Source organism: Coturnix japonica, chromosome 7 (genome assembly GCF_001577835.2).
Source record: "Coturnix japonica isolate 7356 chromosome 7, Coturnix japonica 2.1, whole genome shotgun sequence".
Taxonomy (NCBI): domain Eukaryota; kingdom Metazoa; phylum Chordata; class Aves; order Galliformes; family Phasianidae; genus Coturnix; species Coturnix japonica.
This window is the reverse complement of record NC_029522.1, coordinates 24,525,108-24,541,884: the sequence shown is the minus strand read 5'-3', so window position 1 is coordinate 24,541,884 and position 16,777 is coordinate 24,525,108. Positions and strand designations below refer to the sequence as shown.

General features: G+C 65.3%; 3 protein-coding genes across 6 annotated transcripts in view; 2 read left to right on the top strand and 1 right to left on the bottom strand.

Moving 5' to 3' along the window:
- Window positions 1–170: 170 nt before the first annotated feature.
- On the top strand, window positions 171–8,979 carry PTPRN (protein tyrosine phosphatase receptor type N). 2 transcript variants are annotated; one of them, XM_015868970.2, is made up of 23 exons: window positions 173–320; window positions 1,790–1,840; window positions 1,951–2,064; window positions 2,256–2,361; window positions 2,439–2,637; window positions 2,730–3,042; window positions 3,159–3,275; window positions 3,364–3,431; window positions 3,520–3,794; window positions 3,880–3,966; window positions 4,039–4,118; window positions 4,350–4,414; window positions 5,903–6,115; window positions 6,203–6,412; window positions 6,487–6,634; window positions 6,738–6,811; window positions 6,953–7,030; window positions 7,171–7,290; window positions 7,412–7,578; window positions 8,012–8,065; window positions 8,157–8,221; window positions 8,295–8,368; window positions 8,459–8,979. In XM_015868970.2, the coding sequence occupies exons 1-23, from the start codon at window positions 230–232 to the stop codon at window positions 8,528–8,530; spliced, it is 2,841 nt and encodes a 946-aa protein (XP_015724456.1). In that variant the 5' UTR covers window positions 173–229; the 3' UTR covers window positions 8,531–8,979. The 2 variants fall into 2 exon arrangements, with proteins under 2 accessions (XP_015724453.1, XP_015724456.1); XM_015868967.2 differs by lacking the exons at window positions 8,012–8,065; window positions 8,157–8,221; window positions 8,295–8,368; window positions 8,459–8,979 and having other exon boundaries at window positions 171–320; window positions 2,439–2,649; window positions 7,171–7,563.
- Window positions 8,980–9,144: 165 nt separating this feature from the next.
- DNAJB2 (DnaJ heat shock protein family (Hsp40) member B2) lies at window positions 9,145–13,286 on the bottom strand. 3 transcript variants are annotated; one of them, XM_015868981.2, is made up of 10 exons: window positions 13,175–13,284; window positions 12,665–12,754; window positions 12,006–12,115; window positions 11,873–11,926; window positions 11,632–11,751; window positions 11,449–11,538; window positions 11,211–11,316; window positions 11,048–11,118; window positions 10,547–10,768; window positions 9,145–9,614 (listed from the first exon to the last, which is right to left on the bottom strand). In XM_015868981.2, exons 2-10 carry the CDS (start codon window positions 12,727–12,729, stop codon window positions 9,604–9,606), a joined length of 849 nt encoding a protein of 282 aa, XP_015724467.1. In that variant the 5' UTR covers window positions 12,730–12,754; window positions 13,175–13,284; the 3' UTR covers window positions 9,145–9,603. The 3 variants fall into 3 exon arrangements, with proteins under 3 accessions (XP_015724467.1, XP_015724465.1, XP_015724466.1); XM_015868979.2 differs by having other exon boundaries at window positions 9,145–10,768; window positions 13,175–13,286; XM_015868980.2 differs by having other exon boundaries at window positions 9,145–10,768; window positions 11,632–11,748; window positions 13,175–13,286.
- Window positions 13,287–15,390: 2,104 nt separating this feature from the next.
- LOC107316923 (tubulin alpha chain) overlaps window positions 15,391–16,777 on the top strand; it is an 8,415-nt gene continuing 7,028 nt past the window's right edge. The window contains exon 1 of the mRNA XM_015868978.2: window positions 15,391–15,516. Coding sequence (XP_015724464.1) covers window positions 15,514–15,516 — 3 coding nt within the window. The 5' untranslated portion in view covers window positions 15,391–15,513. The remainder of the gene's footprint in view (window positions 15,517–16,777) is intronic.

The following is a 16,777-nucleotide window of genomic DNA, read 5'->3' as shown; positions in this document are numbered from 1 at the left end:
CTATAGGCTCAGTGCTCCCACCATCACAGCCGGGGAGCTCCGTTCCAGCCCCGCTGTGCTGTGCCGGCCTAACACGGGGGGCGATCATCGCGGGGGGCGTGGTGCGGCGGGGTGGGCGCTATTGGAGGGGCGGTGGCGGTGGGCGGTGCTGGCGGCGGGGCGCGGGTTGGCGGCGGCGGCGGCGGGGGCGCGGCCGGTGTGTGCGCCATGGTGCGGCCGTGAGCGGAGCATGGGGCGGCGGCTGCTCCGGGCGCTCCTCTGCCTCCTCCTCGTGGCCGGCCGCGGGCTGATAAGGGTCGGAGGCGCCACCGCCGCGCACGGTGAGAGCGGGGGGCTCCGGGAGTGGGCGGCGGCACCGCCCGGCCGGCGTTCATGAGGCTATCGGGTGGGGCAAAGGGATGCCGGACGGCGGGGGACGGGAGCCGCGGTGCCGTCACGACGCGGCGGGTCCGGCCCCGGTAACGGCAGAGCGGCGCCGTGCATCACCCGCACCGGGAGCGCCTCTGCCCGGGCTGCTGGGCCGGTGAACGGGATCCCCAGGGCGCTCCCTGACTGCGGACTTGCGGCGTCCGGCAGGACGGAACGGGAGCGGGGCGATGCTCCTCCGGACACCCAGCCTGGCGGGCGCTGCGGGGCCCGGCTCCGGGATATGGCAACGAGAACGGGGAGCGGGGCAGCGTCCCCGCGCGGTGGCTTCCTGCAGGACCCCGGTGCCCTTTAGCCGCCCTCCTCCGGTAGGCGCTGCCCGGGACCCCCGAGCGGGCTGGTACGCTGTCTGAGCGCTTCAGCTCGGCCCGCGTCTCCTTTCCCGGAGCTCTGGGGGTACCGGGGGCCCTTACCGGCAGCAGGGCTGGAGCCCCCCCGCAAGGGCTCGGCGGCCGCTGACTCACTGCCGGTGGGCAGTTGCCGCTCCGTCCATCCGCTCCCAGGCAACGGACCCTCGCAGCCACCCGGCTGAGTATGGGCAGATCGCTCCCCGCTCCCCGGGGCGGCCCCGCGCGGTTCTGCCATCCCAGGGAGCGGCTGCGGCCGAGCCCTGCCCGGCCCGGGGTTCCTCCCCGGCGCGGAGCGGGGCTGCCCGGCGGAACGCGGCTCCGTCGTTTCAGCACCACGGACAGCGCCCGGTCCGCCGCCCGGTCCCGGCGCCCCCGGCCCGGAGCCCCCCGGTGCCGCCCGCGCTTCCCTGCGCCCCGCGCCTCGTTCCGCTCCCACCCGGGGAGCAGGCGCTGGGCACCCAGCGGGTACCGGCCTTTTGGGGACCCCCTCCCCACTTGCCCCGGCGCGGGCTCGGCGGGCCCCTCCCTCCCCTCCCCCCGGTTGTTTTCTCGTTCCTTCCTCGCCATCCGGGGCTGAGTCATCGCTTGCTGCCGTCTCGCTGCTGACGGTCTTGGACCGAGATGCGGGGGGAGGAAGGGGGATGCAGCCCCCCAAAAAGGGGTGGGGGCCTCATCACACCGTGCCTTGGGGCACCCCGTGCTGGGAGAGCAGGTCCCCCCATACCGCAAGGTGCAGGGCCGTGCCCTCCTCTCGTAGTGCCACATGTAGGAGGGTGAGAAACGATCCCGCAGCTCGCTGCCCCTTCCCCGCTGCCAGCACCCCACAAAGCTCCAGGCTCCCCCCCTTCCCAGAGCCAGGAACAGGCTGTGCTGAGGCCCTACCCTGGGCTCCTCCACTGCCACTTCCCTGTGGAGCTGGGGCCCCAAGCAGGTGGCTGCCCTGCTAGTGATGAGCAAACAACACTGAGCTCCCCTTGCTGACTGTGCTGGGTCTGTCTGTCTGTCTGCCCCAGGCTGTCTGTTTGACCGGAGGCTGTGCTCCCCGCAGGAGGTGTGTGTGCAGGGTGAGTGCCTACAGAAGAGTCCCTGGTCCTGCTCTATCCTTGTGTGGGGCAGGAGGCAGGTGGGGCTTTACCACCCAGTCCCATTTCCCCACCGCCCCTCTCTCTTGCAGATGGGCTGTTCGGGCAGTGCCAGGTGGGCTCAGTGCAGGACAGACCGCACTTTCAGGTCACCTCCCCTGTGCTGCAGCGCCTACAGGATGTCCTGTGGCACCTCATGGCACAAGGTGAGGGCTGGGGAGGCATGGCCATGGGTTGGGTAGCATTGCACAGAGACACCATGGAGACCAGGGATATTTGGGGTACCGCTGGTTGGGAACCGGGCTGAGGCGAGGAGGGACTAAGCTGGCTCTGGGAGGGACAGGGATGACCTGAAGCTCAAGGTAGCTCCCCATCTCATGGCACCCTTCCACCGCAGGGCTTTCGTGGCAGGACGGCATCACACAGTACGTAATCTCACAGGAGATGGAGCGCATCCCCCGCCTCCGCCCACCGCCCTCGCTGGAACCCTCGCCAAGGGACAGGTAGGGCAGGGTGGGGTGGGAGGCACAGCAGGGCTGGGAGCTGAGCCCACGTGCCATCCCTCACTGCTTGTCCCAAGGTCCCTGCCTCTGCGCAGCTCCCCCCGGCGCACCCCACAGCCCTTGGCCCCTGGCCTGCCTGCAGCCCAGCACCTGGGGCAGCCCCCACCACTGCTGCCCTCGGGCCTGGCTCAGCGCTACCTGGAGCACCTGCTGCTGCCCCCGCCGCCCCAGCTGGGTTACGAGGAGGCCCTGCTGCACCCCTACTCCTACCACAAGGTACACAGCAGGGTGAGGATCCTCTCGCAACCCCTTCTCCCTGTGCTGGGGTGTGCAGTGGGTGCTGACCCAAGGCTGTGGTTTGCTTGCAGTTTGGCTACCAGGACACCACGCACCAGCTCCCAGGTGGCTCGGCCAGGCAGGGCCCCGATGCCGCTTCACTGCTGGTCCGTGGGCTGTATGGGGCTGGCCCCATGCCCTCCTACAGTGGGCAGCCAGGGGCAGAAGGTGGGCACCTCTTCCAGGATCTGGGCCTGCTTGCACTGCCCAGGGAGAAAGCTGTTCGCATGGACCCAGCCAGCACCAGGACTCTGCACAGTGCACGGCTCCCAGGTGACTACAAGGATGTGGGGCAGCGGGATCAGGCAGCACCCATGGCTGCCTGGCCATCCCCTGCACAGACAGGTACACATCCCTTGGGCCTGGAGCTCTCTGTCCCATTTGCCCCCCATTGCCCAAACCCCCAACCCACGGCACCACTTGGGTGCAGAGCTCTCACCAAATGCCGCATCCCCTTGCAGATGCCTCCCTGAAGAGACTGGCCTCCCTGCTGGCTAGCTATGGGCTGGGACTGCCCGAGCTCAGTCCCCAGCAGCTCAGCAGTGTCTCTGCCCTTCTGCAGCTTCTGCAGAGCTCCGGTGAGCAGGATGCAGGGTCCCACAGTGCTTGGATAGAGGGTGCGGGGTGCTTGCCCTCCTTTGGGATCCCCATCCTTCTCTTTCCCAGGTGCTGCCAGCCCTGAAGCACCCACAGCAAAGCGGCTCAGTGTTCAGCAGGGAGCTGCTGGGCCACAGGTGGGCTGTGTGTGTGGGGGGGAAGAGGGTGTAGCCTCCCAAGGTGACTTCCTGAGGGTCCCAGCTCCTCCCTGTCTCCCCTCTATAGGTGTCAGAGGGGGACATGCAGCATGGAGAGGAGCCAGTGCCTCCCTCCTCCGCGGTGCCACCTCCCAGGGTCACAGCCAGCAGTGCCCCAGCACAGGGGCTGGGGGGCCAGGCAGCCACCTTGCCAGCCCCCCAGGCCCAGCCACAGAGGGGGCATGGAGGGGATGAGATGATGGCAGTGGAGAAGAAGAGCTACACAGAGGCGAAGGACGGCGGTGGGGCGCAGCGGGGCACGCGGCCACCCGATGAGTATGGCTACATCATCACAGACCAGAAGTGAGAGTGGGGCCGGGGCACTGTGCAGACCCCATCCCCAGCACTGGAGCCACGTGCCCCCCTCACCCTGCCTTGTTCCCTGCAGGCCGCTGGGGCTGGCTGCTGGTGTGCGACTGCTGGAGCTCCTGGCCAAGCGTGTGCACCTTTCTACCACCAGCTTCATCAACATCAGGTGAGAGCAACACAGTGCTGCCTGGGGGTGGGATGGGCTCTGTGCCCTGCTCTCACCCTGTGTCCCCCACAGTGTCGTGGGGCCTGCGCTCACCTTCCGTGTGCGGCACAATGCCCAGAACCTCTCGCTGGCAGATGTGGCCAGCCGGGCTGGTGAGTGCTGGGTTGGGGATCCCTTCTCCTACACACCTGTTTCCCCTCTTCTCCAGGGGCTGAAAGGGGGGTGTGGGTCTCAGGAAGAGAGGGCTCCTACCATACGCCCTAGTGCTGTTGGCTGAGCTGGGGACCTGGGGCATGGTGGGCAGCTGTTGGGGTGTTCTCAGACTCCTGGAGTTTCCTTGGCCAAGGGGAAGCATCCCACTGACTGTCTGTCCCCATCCACAGGCCAAATGAAGGCAGAGCTGGAGGCTGAGCTGGGCCTGAAGATTGTGCAGACGGGAGTGGGAGAGGTAGGACCAGAGCATGGGGGCTTAAGGCTGGGATGGGGCTGCAGGGAACTGGGAGCTGCGGGGGCTACAGATGGTGCTGGGGCCACTGATGGCCCCACATGAGGCTCTGATGGGGGCTTTATGTTGGGAGCATTCTGTTCACACTCCACAGCATGATGCTGCTTGTGGGTTTGGGGCACTTAGCTCTTAGTAAAACACAAACCCATGGGGTCTGAAGGCATTTTGGGAGGACGTTCCCCCTCCATCCAGGACTTGGCTCATCCCCAGCCTCGCTTCCCTCCAGTCTTTATTTATTCCCTGGGCACGCCAGCCCTGTGCTGAGCACCCTGGGGACTAGGCAGGGAAAATGCCATCGTCCCTGCAGGGAACAACACGGCAGCTGGAGGCAGGGATGGAGCAGCAGCCATCTGCTGGGAGAGAGCCTCACTCCCCTGGGGCCACAGGAGCCATCCCATGGGGGATAGGGATAGGGACAGAGCCTGTGTTTGCAGCTGAGGAAGGGCACAGCGAACCCCTGGACCAGGGTCCCTATTCCCACCCTCCTGCCCTGGAGACCCCTTGGGAGGAAGGCTGCCGAGGCAACTGATCTCCATCAGCCCCATGCACAGTGCCATGACGGCAGTGCCTTTAGATGTGACAAGGATTCAGGAGGGATGGGGTCTGCAGCTCTGGCAGTGCTTCCCTAATGAGCAGGGCCCCCCAAAGGGAGTTGTTTGCACTGAGGGATGAGGTCCTTGTGCTGAACACCCCCAGGGCAGGGGACAGCAAGCGCTAGGCCTGGCACTGCCCCAGCAATAGGTGCAGACAGCAGGGGCATCCCCAGGCTTCGTAGGCGATGATGATGATGATGATAACAGTGACGCAGCGTCCCCTCGGTAACCTCATCAGGCCCGTGGCCAATGGGAAGCCGAGGCAGTGAGGTAATGCAGGGCTTTGGCATCTCATTGGGTGCAGAGGATTTGGTGGTGGGGCTGCCCGAGCATCCTCTCCACCCTTGGATCTCAGGAAGGACCTTGGGGGGCTCGGCCTTGGGGGTCTTGGTCTCATTCAGCGAGGGCTCAGCACCCTCCTGGTCTAGCATAGGGGCTGAAAGGCCAAGGAGGGCCTGGGGTTCAAGCTCTTGGGTTGGGTCAGGCAGGGGCTCACTGAGCCCAGGCTCTGAGGGCCCCCACCTGCCCTGCGGTCTAGCAGGGCTGGGAGGCAGTCCCTAGTACTGGGAGCAACAGGTGGCTGCTGCTTGAGCTTGTCCAAGCTGTGCACCTCCTGCACCCCAAGGGGCAGAGCTGTGAGCTGTGCTAAGTATAGGTACAAGTGCCCCATGCAGGGACACCAGCTCTGCCCCCACTGAGCTGAGGAGTGGCACAGCTCCAAGCATCCTCCCACTGCTTTAGCCCCCACATCCCCAAAAGCAGTGTGGGATGGGTTCTGTCCCTGCACCCCTCCCTGTGCGGATGCCTCACTCCAACCCTTGCTTGGCTCTGCCTGCAGCGGAACGAGGCGGCTGTGTACCCACGCCCCTCTCACATTCGGGATGGCTTCCACTCGGTGCTGCTCACCTTCATCGCTCTGGCCTGTGTGGCTGGTGTCTCCATCGCAGCCGCCGCAGCCTTCTGCCTCCGGCAGCACGCCAAGCAGCGAGAGAAGGAGCGCCTGGCCGCCCTGGGGCCCGAGGGGGCCGCCGACACCACCTTGGAGTACCAGGTAGGGATGTGTGATGCTGCAACCGCACCGCTGTGAGTACAGGAGGGCCCTGTGGCTGAGGGCTGGGGCTCTGCTCGCCGTCCCCAGGAGCTGTGCCGCCAGCACATGGCCACCAAGTCGCTCTTTGGCCGCGCCGAGGCCCCTGCAGCACCAGCAGAGACGTCGCGAGTGAGCAGCGTCTCGTCACAGTTCAGCGATGCCCCACAGCCCAGCCCCAGCTCACACAGCAGCACATCGTCCTGGTGTGAGGAGCCGGTGCAATCCAACATGGACATCTCCACCGGCCACATGATCCTGGTGAGTCCCCCTGGTGGGATGGAGCCCACAAGGCTCCCCCCAGTGCCGGGCTGACCCCTCTCTCTGCATCCCAGGCGTACATGGAGGACCACCTCCGCAACAGGGACCGGCTGGCCAAGGAGTGGCAGGCTCTCTGTGCCTACCAGGCTGAGCCCAGTGTCTGCTCTGTCGCCCAAAGCGAAGCCAATCTGAAGAAGAACCGCAACCCAGATTACGTGCCCTGTGAGCATCCCGGGGCTGCGGTGCGGGGCAAGGGGGTGTTGGAGGTGCGGTATGGAGTGCTGCCCCCAGTGCTCACTGCCTCCCCTGCACTCCTATTCCCCAGATGACCACGTGAGGATCAAGCTGAAAGCCGAGAGCAACCCGTCCCGCAGCGACTTCATCAATGCCAGCCCGATCGTGAGTGATTGCTGGGGTCCCCCTTGCTCCAGGGGCAGCAGGAGCTCCCTTTCAGCCCCACTGCCCCCAGAGCATCCCCTGCTCCTCCTGCTGTCACACACCCCCTGGCTCAATGACGTGCAGCATGACACCCCCTTCCAGATCGAGCACGACCCGCGGATGCCGGCTTACATCGCCACGCAGGGGCCGCTGTCCCACACCATTGCTGACTTCTGGCAGGTGAGTGTCAGCCAGCACCTGGGGACGGGAGCATGCCCCGTGCAGCTCCGGAGCTCCTACGGTCCAGATGGGTCACAGCAGCTCAGCCACTGTACCTGGGCCGTCACCCAGCAGTGACTGTGGTGGTTTTCGGTGAGCAGATGGTGTGGGAGCACGGCTGCACCGTCATCGTCATGCTGAGCCCGCTGGCTGAGGACAGCGTCAAGCAGTGCTACCACTACTGGCCTGACGAAGGGTCAAACCTCTACCACATCTACGAGGCGAGTGCGGGCTGGCAGCACGGAGCATCCCAGGGGACCGCAATGATCGCCCCGCTCCGGTGTGCGGGGCAGGGTCCGCCGCTCGGTGCTGACCCCCGTGGGCCGCCCGTTGTCCGTGCAGGTGAACCTGGTGTCGGAGCACATCTGGTGTGAGGATTTCCTGGTGAGGAGCTTCTACCTGAAGAACGTGCAGTCGCAGGAGACCCGCACCCTGACGCAGTTCCACTTCCTCAGCTGGCCGGCCGAGGGCATCCCCGCCACCACCCGGCCCCTCCTCGACTTCCGCAGGTGGGTGCCAGCCCCGGGAGGGGGCACGGCGGGGTCCGAGCGGGGTCGGCACGGCTCGATTTGGGGGGGGGTGGGAGCCGGCGGTGGTCCCCGGTGGCGGGCATCCTCTCCGCCCCGCTCCTGCGCTGTCTGTCTGTGTCCCTGTCTCGCAGCTGCCGGCGTCATTTTTGTGATTTGCAGCTAGTAATCTGGCTCCAGTTGCATAGTCACAAAAGTGATCGTTGGCAGCCGTGCCTGCCGCACGGAGCGTGCCCGGAGCCCAGCCGGGGCCGGACCGCAGCCATCCCCGCCAGCGCCGCTTCCCCCCGGGGGCTCCCGCTCCCGGCCCACGCTGGGGGAGGCGGCAGGAGCCCCCTCGCCGGACCCCGGTGCCCCCCATTCCAGCGCCGTCCGACCCGAGCAGGCGCTGACCCGGTGCCTCTTGTCCTTGCAGGAAGGTGAACAAGTGCTACCGGGGCCGCTCCTGCCCTATCATTGTGCACTGCAGGTACCTCAGCGGGGGCTGGGGGGCAGCGGGTGGGGGCTGTGAAACAAGGGCCGGGCCGGCACACGCCGCCGCGCTTCTCTGCTTCTTCCAGTGACGGCGCAGGCAGGACCGGGACGTACATCCTCGTCGACATGGTCCTGAACCGCATGGCCAAAGGTACGGCGTGCACCACGCGCTGGGAACGCGGCGGTGGGCTCAGCCCTCACCTTCCTCGTGCCCCCTGCTCTAGGTGTGAAGGAGATCGACATCGCTGCGACGCTGGAGCACATCCGCGACCAGCGGCCCGGCATGGTGCAGACCAAGGTACCCCCGGCCCCGCCGTGCCGCCTGGCCCTGCTGCCCCCCCGCCCCGATTCGGGGCTGCCCCAACCTCACCCCCCTCCGCTCCCCCAGGACCAGTTTGAGTTCGCTCTGACCGCCGTGGCTGAGGAGGTGAACGCCATCCTGAAGGCTCTGCCGCAGTGAGGGCGAGGACCCCGTCCCCCTTCCCTCTCGTCTCCCTGCCGTCCCCTTGCCCTCTGGCTTCGAGCGCGCTCCTGGCCCTGTAAATGCTGTCTGTGCTGCTGGCTCTGTTTTTTCCCACACCTCTCCTTGGGCTGCAGGGCTCGCCCCACAGCGTGCAGCCCCTTTGCTTCCACTGCTGCAGTGGGGCGCAGGTTCCTGTCCCCTGTGGCAGAGGGGAAGGGCAGCGATGCTGGGAGTGTGGCTGTGGGGACCCCCCCCCACCCCACCCGGCTGCTCTCCCGCCCCTGTCCCTGTGCTGATGCAGGGGGTACGTGTGGGTGGGGGGTCCTGGCCCTGCCCCGTCCCCTCTGTGTTGCCCCCACCTTGTCACTTGAGCAGAAATTTCTAGAGAAATATAATTTTGTATCTTGATGTGAATAAAGTTCTCGTGTCACGTTTGTGCAGCTGCAGCCGGGCCTGGCCTCTCTGTGTGTCCAGGGGAAGAGGGACGTGGTCGTAGCAGCACCCCATAGAGCCCAGGGCCTTGGGGGGGGAGCAGAAGGAGCCCAGCAAAACTGATCCCACACCTCTTTTGGGGGCTGCCCCCATCCCAGAGACACCCCACATGCAGCAGCTCCTGCAAACAGGTTTATTGACTGCTGTAGGCAGATGAGGTTTGGGGGAGCTGCGGGTCGGGGGATGGAGGCAGAGGCTGGCGCTGTTACCTTTGCCCTGGCTGGCTGCCTGTCACTGCCTGCCACAGCCCCCTGTGCCCCCCCAACCTCACCTCAGGGTGCCAAGCTCTACACCACCCCAGCAGCCAGCTCTGGCTAAGCTACAGCAATCCCTGCTCCAGTCCCCTCTCACTGCACCCTCCCCATCACCCTGTGGTGCATGGGTCCATCCTTCTAATCCTATGGCCACACACGCTACATCCATACCTCCCTCCCTCCCCCTCCCCCCGCAACTACATCCCATGGAGCTGGAGGGTGCTGGGGGAAGGAGGTGGCAGGGGGTGGCCGTGCAGGGACAAAGCGGAGTCCTCTGTGCCTCCGTGGGCGAGTGGGCGTGCACGGTCCCTGGGCGCAGCAGCCTCAGAACACACCTGGGGAGACAAGCGGAGGGGGGGGGACACACAACATGACTGGTGAAACCTGGTGCTGGGAGTGCACGGCAGCCAGCTGGGATGGAGGGAAGAGGAAGGTCCTGGGAGGAAAGCCAAGGCACTGTACAGCTGAGCTGCACCCATCTTCTGCATACGAAGGGGGTGACAGCCATGAGAAACAAGGGGGACGGTGCCCCTAGCCAAGGCAGGCGTCCCTGGTATGCAAGGAGTGGGAGAGAGCAAGCAGGGTTCTGCAGCAGGAGGGATGGAGGAGGTAAAGGCAGGAGCAAAGGCATCCACCAGACACAAGGCACCAAGCAATGTCCGCGCACCTCTCCTTGCAAGGAGAAGCTCCCCACAGCCCCCCAGATCTGAGGTAGCAGTGAGAGCACCGGCCATAACCTCTGCATGGATACAGGGAAGGCAGAGAGAGGGGAACTCCCCTGCCCACATCCCACAAATCCTGGGCACAGAGCTGCCCATCCTACAGAGCCCAACCAAGGGCCTTTCTTTTAGCAACCAGGCTCATCTTGGCTGCCCCCCAGCATCAGCATTCCCCCCTGCCACCCTCCACCCTTGGAGGAGCAGGGAGGCAGGGCAGGACTGATCCCCCATTCCACTGCTGTGGGAGACAGCTAAGCCATGGGCGGCCACCGCATTATGGGTCCTTGCTGTAGCCCTGGCACCTCATTCTCTTCACAATGCCCTACAGAGGGCCCTTCCCCTGGGGGGCACAGCCCCTTAACCCCATGCTCACAGCAGGTGGCAGTGCCACTGCTTCGCCTTAGAGGCAGGTTTACGCCCTGGTGTTGTGGGGCTGCCAGCCCTTGGGGGCTCCCGCTCTGCCCCCCCCCGAGGCCCATGGGCTGTACTGGTAGCACGGGGGCCAGGGCTGCCCCCTGGGGCCGGGGGGGCGCTGGGGCCGTGCCCACCTGCTTGGTGGTGCCCCGCGGCCTCCATCTCAGAGAGGCTGTAGGCCATGGCCAGCTGCAAGTCCTCGTCCTCATCCTCACTGTCCGTGTAGAGGCAGATGGGCGAGGAGCTCGGGGGCTGCTGTGGGGCAGGCGGTGGGGGCGATGGGGGGCGTGCTCTGGGGATGGCTTTCTGCTCCCGCCGGCTCAGCTCCAGCCCCAGGGCCATGTCATCAGGGACACCTGCAAGGAGATGGTAGTTAATGGCAAGGGATCCCAACACCTACAGCCTCAGTGCCCCTCCTGCTCAGTGCAGTATAGCACAGAGCTGGGTGCCCACCAGGGCTTGGGGCTGGGCTGTGAAAGTGATGGGTCTATGCTTCTGTTCCACAAAGTTTGCACAGGGTCCCATGTGTCCAACCCCAAAACCAAGCTCTAAGGTAACCCCTACAGCTCCCATCAAGGAGGTCCCCAAAGGGGAGGGTGCTGGATGTGACATGGCTCAGTGGCACCGCTTCTCACCATCAATATGGATTGACTTCAGCTCCCCGTCCTCCTCCACTTCCACCCGCTCCCGTCCGTTCTCAATAATTCTGCAGGCAGACAGATGGGTGAGCAGAAAGATGGTCAGCCAACAGCCAGGCACCGTGGCAACAGCAGCCCATGCTAATGAGGAGGTCCTCACCGCTTTGTGGTGATACGTCGACCATTAACGAAGGTGGTAGAGGTGGAGACGGAGCGGAATCCCATCCCTGTGTCAGCCCCTGAGCTGAAGGACGACGCGAAGAAATCTAGAGGAGGGAACAATAAAGTAGCACCTGGGGAGCACGGGCACGTGAGGTGGGAGGGTGGCAGGGATGAGCCCAGGGTTCTGAGCCACGCTGGGCTGTGGGTGCTAAGCCCAGGCACTTCATATTCCCTACCTGAGGATCCGGGAAAGGTGGAGAAGAAGTGTCCCCCTCCATGGTGCCGGGAGCCGGCTCCCCGCAGCTCAGAGAAGGGCAGCATCTCATCTGTAATGCAGGCAGCCCCCATCAGCACTGACCCTGATGCAGGCTGATGGTGCCCCATAACCAGCCCCCGGCCCCCTCCCACCCCACACGCACCAAAGAAGTCAGCGAAGGGATCTCGCCCACCAAAGAACTCCCGGAAAACGTCGTGAGCACTGCGGAACGTGAAGGTGAATTCGGGAGCCCCAGCATCGGCTCTGGAGCCCCCTGGCCCTGCTGGAGGGAAGAGACATGGGGTTGAATGAGGGGCAGGAGCTCTGCTGTGTGGGGTCTCCACACAAAGCCATACACAGAGCCGCACCAACCCCCCCACCCCATAGCCCCCGTCCGCCCCCACCTGCCCCCATGAGGCCCTCTTTGCCATAGCGGTCGTAGATGTCGCGCTTCTGCTCTGGAAGAAGAAGAGAGGGTGTCAGGGTCAGCAGCCCCAATGCAGTGGGAGCCCATGACACAGCACTGCGGCCTCTTACTGTCCGACAGCACTTCATAGGCCTCGGCGATTTCCTTGAACTTCTGCTCGGCGTACTCCTTGTTGTCCGGGTTTTTGTCTGGGTGCCATTTCAGCGCAGCCTTCCTGTACCTATGCAGAGGGACAGTCAGTGACAGGAGCACCGTGGCCAGCCAAGCCTCACTGAGCACCCACAGCTCCGGCCATGGAGGCAGCAGCATCTCCGAGCTCAATTCTCCCTGAAATCCAACCAGCCATCAGTGCCACGGCAGCGATGCCCACACACACAGCAGTGCCTCGCGTGCAGCCTTGCAGCTCTGGCCACCAAACGGGCCAAAAATCTCCTTCCTCTTCAGTTCATTTCTGCTCCTGCCCTCCGGCTCACAGCCCCTCCCTTAGATGCACCCCAGCCCACAAGGCAGGACAAGTAGATCCATGGCTCGCACCGGCCACCAGTGACTAACAGATCCCGTGGCCGTGCTGGCCGCAGCACACCTGGCTCCCGGCCACGGCCGTGTCGGGGTCACGCCTGGGCTCAGTGAGCCGTGTCCCCGCCCCCTCCCGCTCCCCGCTCCCTTCTTCAGCTGGGTCAGGTCTCCGGGTCGCGGTGTATCACCCGAAGCCGGTTCCGATCGCCATCCCCAGCCCCCCCCGAGGCACGGACGCCGGGCACTGACTTACGCCTTCTTGATGTCGTCGGCGGTGGCGTTGCGGCTCACACCGAGCGCTTCGTAGTAGTCCACCATGACGGGCGGCCGTCCCGCGGGGTCGCTGGGGGAGGATCGGCGGTGACGGTGGGCACGGGGCGCCCCGCCGGGTGCCGCCCGTCCCGCAGCGCAGCGCTCCCGCCCCGCAGCCCCGCGATAAGGCGCTTAGCCCCGCTCGGCCTTAGAGGATTAGCGGCTCGGGGCCGGCGCTGCCGTCACGCACCGCGTCCCCCGGCCCGCGGCCCGGCCCGCATCCGGCCACGGCACCGGAGGCCGCGGCTCGGCCTGCCCCGCAACGGGACGTCGACGCGGCGCTCTGGAAGTTTCCGCCGCTCCCCCCCCGCAACGGGACCGGGCCGCCGGGAGGGGACGGCGCTCAGCGGGGAGGGCCCGGCCGAGCCATCCCACCCCATCACATCACATCCCATCCCCTCCCATCCCATCGCCCCGCAGCCCCGCTCCGTCCGCCGCGCCCCGCGCCCACCTGGAGCCGCCGCCGCCGCCGACCCGCCCCGCCCGCACCGGGACGGCGCGACGCGTCCCCTGCCCGGTCCCCGCGGGGCCTGGGGGTGGGATCCGCGGGGTGACGGGCGGCGGCCGCGGCCAATCGAGGAGCCGCTGAGCTGTGACGTTACGTACCGGGCCGTCCGGGGGCCGGGACGGGCCGTGGCTCCGCGCCCGGTCAGCTGCACGGCCGGGCCCTGCTGGGAAGCACGGTGCGAGCGGCGGCAGCGGGGACAGCTGCGGTGACTCAGCGCTTCGCCGTGCCCGAGGGGGGGTGGGACGCGGGCACCCGGTGCCGCTCCGCCTGCGGCCGGGGGACGGGCCGTGCACCGCGGGATGCGGCCACCGGGGGGAGCCCCGAGCCGGGCCCGGCAGCCCTCGGCACCGTGACGGTGTTTGCGGCCCGGCCGCACCGCGTCACTCGGTGCTGCGACGCAGCGCGGCCGCTGCGGGGCGATGCCCGACGTGAGGCCGGTCCCGGCTCCGCGCAGAACCAGCAGCAGGAGACTGATAAGGAGCGGGGGTGTGTTAGAGCCGCCCGACTAAAGGACTCTGTAGTAACACATTGCTACCAGCTCATTTGGGAATGAACGGGGGAAGGGGCAGCTCCCCACAGCGCCGAGCCCACCCGGTGCCATAGGGATCCACGGCCCAGCGGGTGACCGGACGTCCCCGCAGCTCCCTCCCATTAACTGTTTCCCTTTCCGTTGTTAACAATGTTGCAGCCATCCCCCATGTCTGCAGGCTGGCTCCTCTGTCCCACGAGCTGCTGCCTCTACGCACAGCCCCGTTATATCTCCCCAAACACCCCCCCGTGCACATCTGCCGAGCCACCGGGGGCTCTGATTCTCCCCGAAACCGGGGGAGCAGCTGAACGTGCAGGGCTGTGCCGCTGGGGATGGGGAAGCCAGCTCTGACTCTTGCCCCACGCTGTCACGCTCCTCAGCATTGCATCAGAACTGACCGCAGCTCTGTTGCAACCCACGGCCGCTTGTGGCACAGGAAGGTCTGCCGGCCTGAGGACGGGCCCCTCAGGGCCCAAAGCCCCTCCAGAGCCCCCCAGGAGCTCTAGCATCACCTGCCCGTGCACAATTCGTTGCCACCAGTAGCAGGAATATGGGTGCAGCTCATCTGCCGGCTGCCTGGGGGCACCTGCCTCACCCCTGAGCCCCGACGTGAAGTCATCGCCGTCAGCCAGACGCGGTCTGTTCGCTCTGTTCGCTGCCGTGGGTGTGAGGCCGCTTTTCCCGGTGTGTGAATGAAGAAGGGAGGTGACGCCCGGCCGGCCCCCGAGCCAGGGCGGCTGCTCGCCGAGGGCCGGTCCCGACTCGCCCCTGATATCCCGGCACGTCGGGGATGAGCACAGCTTCGTCCCAGGGAGCGCCTCCCTGCCCGGTGAGTCAGGGCTTAGGGCTGCAGAAAGGTCTGGCATTACCCTCGTTGTTCCGCACGCAGCCGGCGTTTCACAATTCTCTTCGTTTCATCTGAACCAGCAATTACACAGCCTCGGCTCGGCTCCGGTGCAGAGAGCCCACGGAGCCGGGGCACAGCCACAACACTGCTACAGCAAAGATTTGCATGGGGAAAGTGGACCCCCACCATTCCATTTCACACAAATCAGCTTCCAGGGCTCCATTTTTGATGCCTCAGTGCTCCCAGCTCACAGACTGCGTGCATCAGCACGGGCTGTGCTATCTACAGATCTCTGAGGTCACCCAAAGGACGTTTATAGCACGGGCCATGTAGGCATTTCTGGAGTCACACAGCCACCACGGCACCCTGTGGTCCAGCAGCACATCCAGCCTGAGTGTGTGCTACTCATTTAGCCCAGGCAACTCAGCAGGGCTCTGGGTGTGCTGATAAGTTCTGGCACAGCCTGCACAGCAGCACCGCTGCCTTCAGTGAAGGTGACACTGGCCAGGTGACTCTGGGACAAAGAAATGCCACTGTGAGAAGGTCGTTTACGTTCAGCTTTCAGCTCGAGCTGAAGGATGACAGCGCCTTTCAATGAGAACTCATTATGGCAGAGGTTGGGGCAGAGGCAGGGCTGGCTCTGCATCACTCACGGTGGGTGCCGCAGGGTGTTTTAGGACGGACCAAGCATCGGTGAAGTCACAGCAAAGAACTTCGAGGCAAAACTTCATCTGAACAAACGCATGCAAAATATATGAGGATCTATGCAAATTTATGCAAATTACACGGGCGGGGCCGACCGCCCCGGAGCGGAGGTGCCACCCCCGGTATAAGGCAGCAGCGGGGCCGGGCCGCCCGAGCAGAACTGCGGCGGTTCGGGCTGAGGAGGTGTAAGACAGCGGCATCATGGTGAGTGCCCTGCCGGACCCCCCCCTCCGGACCCCCGGACGGCCCGGGAGGGGCCCCTCGGGGCGGGTGCGACCACCGCGGTGTCCGTGCAGGCCGGGTCCCTCACCTCCGTACCGGGCTGCAGCTTCTTCCAGGCTGCTGTGCTTGTTGTGCCCTAAGCAGGGGGGCATCGGCGCGGGGAGAGCTGCGTTAAGGCTGATCCCATCCCTCCTCCTCCTTCTGCACCCTTTAACAGCCAGAGCTCCCGCAGAAGCATCGTGCTTCTCGTGGCCGTCCCGAGGCACTGACAGCAGCGGTGCTGGCTGCCTGCTTCTGCTGTGGAGTTTCCTAGGGCTCGCTGCTGGCTTTCGTGTTACAAAAGCTGATGGAGCCGCTTCGGGGGGTGGGGGGGGAGGATGAGAGAGTGTCATTTTGGTCCTCGTTCCTCAGCTTTGAGAAGGATGGTGAGAGCCAGAAGTCCATCTCTCTAAGGCTGCCGACGGCTTGTTTCTCTGTCCCCGTCCCTGCTGCCTCTGAGTGGTGCTGGGAGCAGCCTGGGTGCTCCCCTCGTGGGGCTGTCAGTGCTGCACCCAGCGCACAAAATGGCCCCACCGCCTTCCTGCCCGCTGACTCACATCAGGGCACGGAGTGCTGGAAATCCGGTTGGGTTTGGATGCTCTGCCCGATGACACATCCTAGTCTTGGCAACAGCAGGACAAAGACAGGGTTATTTTGGTGCTTGTCAGAAGGGCTGCAGCCTGTGCGGTGTCTCACCTGGAGGGAGGGAGGGAGGCTGCAGGACGGTTCTCAGCCCATTGCTAGGGGACTCTCTTGCATCATCAGCCTTCGGTTCAGCTGCGGCGTGCAGCGAATGCCTCCCACTCCAGAGCTAATTTAGGGAAGTGGAGCCTCCGAGCATGGCAACCATTCACTGCTGCAAACTTGCCCCTTGCCGGGCTCTTGTTCTCAATGCCGTCACATCCACAGCTCCCAGGGCATGGGCATTGCTCTGCTGTCACAGCCCTGCTCTGGAAGTAGCAGATGGACAGGGGCCATGCCAGCTGCTGCAGGGCTCAGCCTTCCAACTGTGTGTGTTTGTAAAACGAAAGAGATGCTCCCTGGGTGCTCCCAGGGCTGTAGGCTGTGGCAAAGCAGGGAATGTGCTGCACCTGCGGTGCCCACCGAGTTCTGATCCTTCTTCCCCCTCCCCAGCGCGAGTGTATTTCCATCCACATTGGCCAGGCTGGTGTCCAGATGGGCAATTCCTGTTGGGAACTGTACT

Bases quoted from the DNA above. Each gene is read 5' to 3' on its own strand.
- PTPRN (XM_015868970.2), top strand. From the start codon at position 230: ATGGGGCGGCGGCTGCTCCGGGCGCTCCTCTGCCTCCTCCTCGTGGCC. The intron at 321-1,789 runs GTGAGAGCGGGG...TGTCTGCCCCAG, and splicing joins AGGCGCCACCGCCGCGCACG to GCTGTCTGTTTGACCGGAGG. The intron at 7,031-7,170 runs GTGAGTGTCAGC...TTCGGTGAGCAG, and splicing joins CCATTGCTGACTTCTGGCAG to ATGGTGTGGGAGCACGGCTG.
- DNAJB2 (XM_015868979.2), bottom strand. From the start codon at position 12,729: ATGGTGGACTACTACGAAGCGCTCGGTGTGAGCCGCAACGCCACCGCC. The intron at 11,752-11,872 runs GTGGGGGCGGAC...TCTTCCCTCCAG, and splicing joins AGAGGGCCTCATGGGGGCAG to CAGGGCCAGGGGGCTCCAGA. The intron at 11,119-11,210 runs GTGAGGACCTCC...GTCTGCCTGCAG, and splicing joins CGACGTATCACCACAAAGCG to AATTATTGAGAACGGACGGG.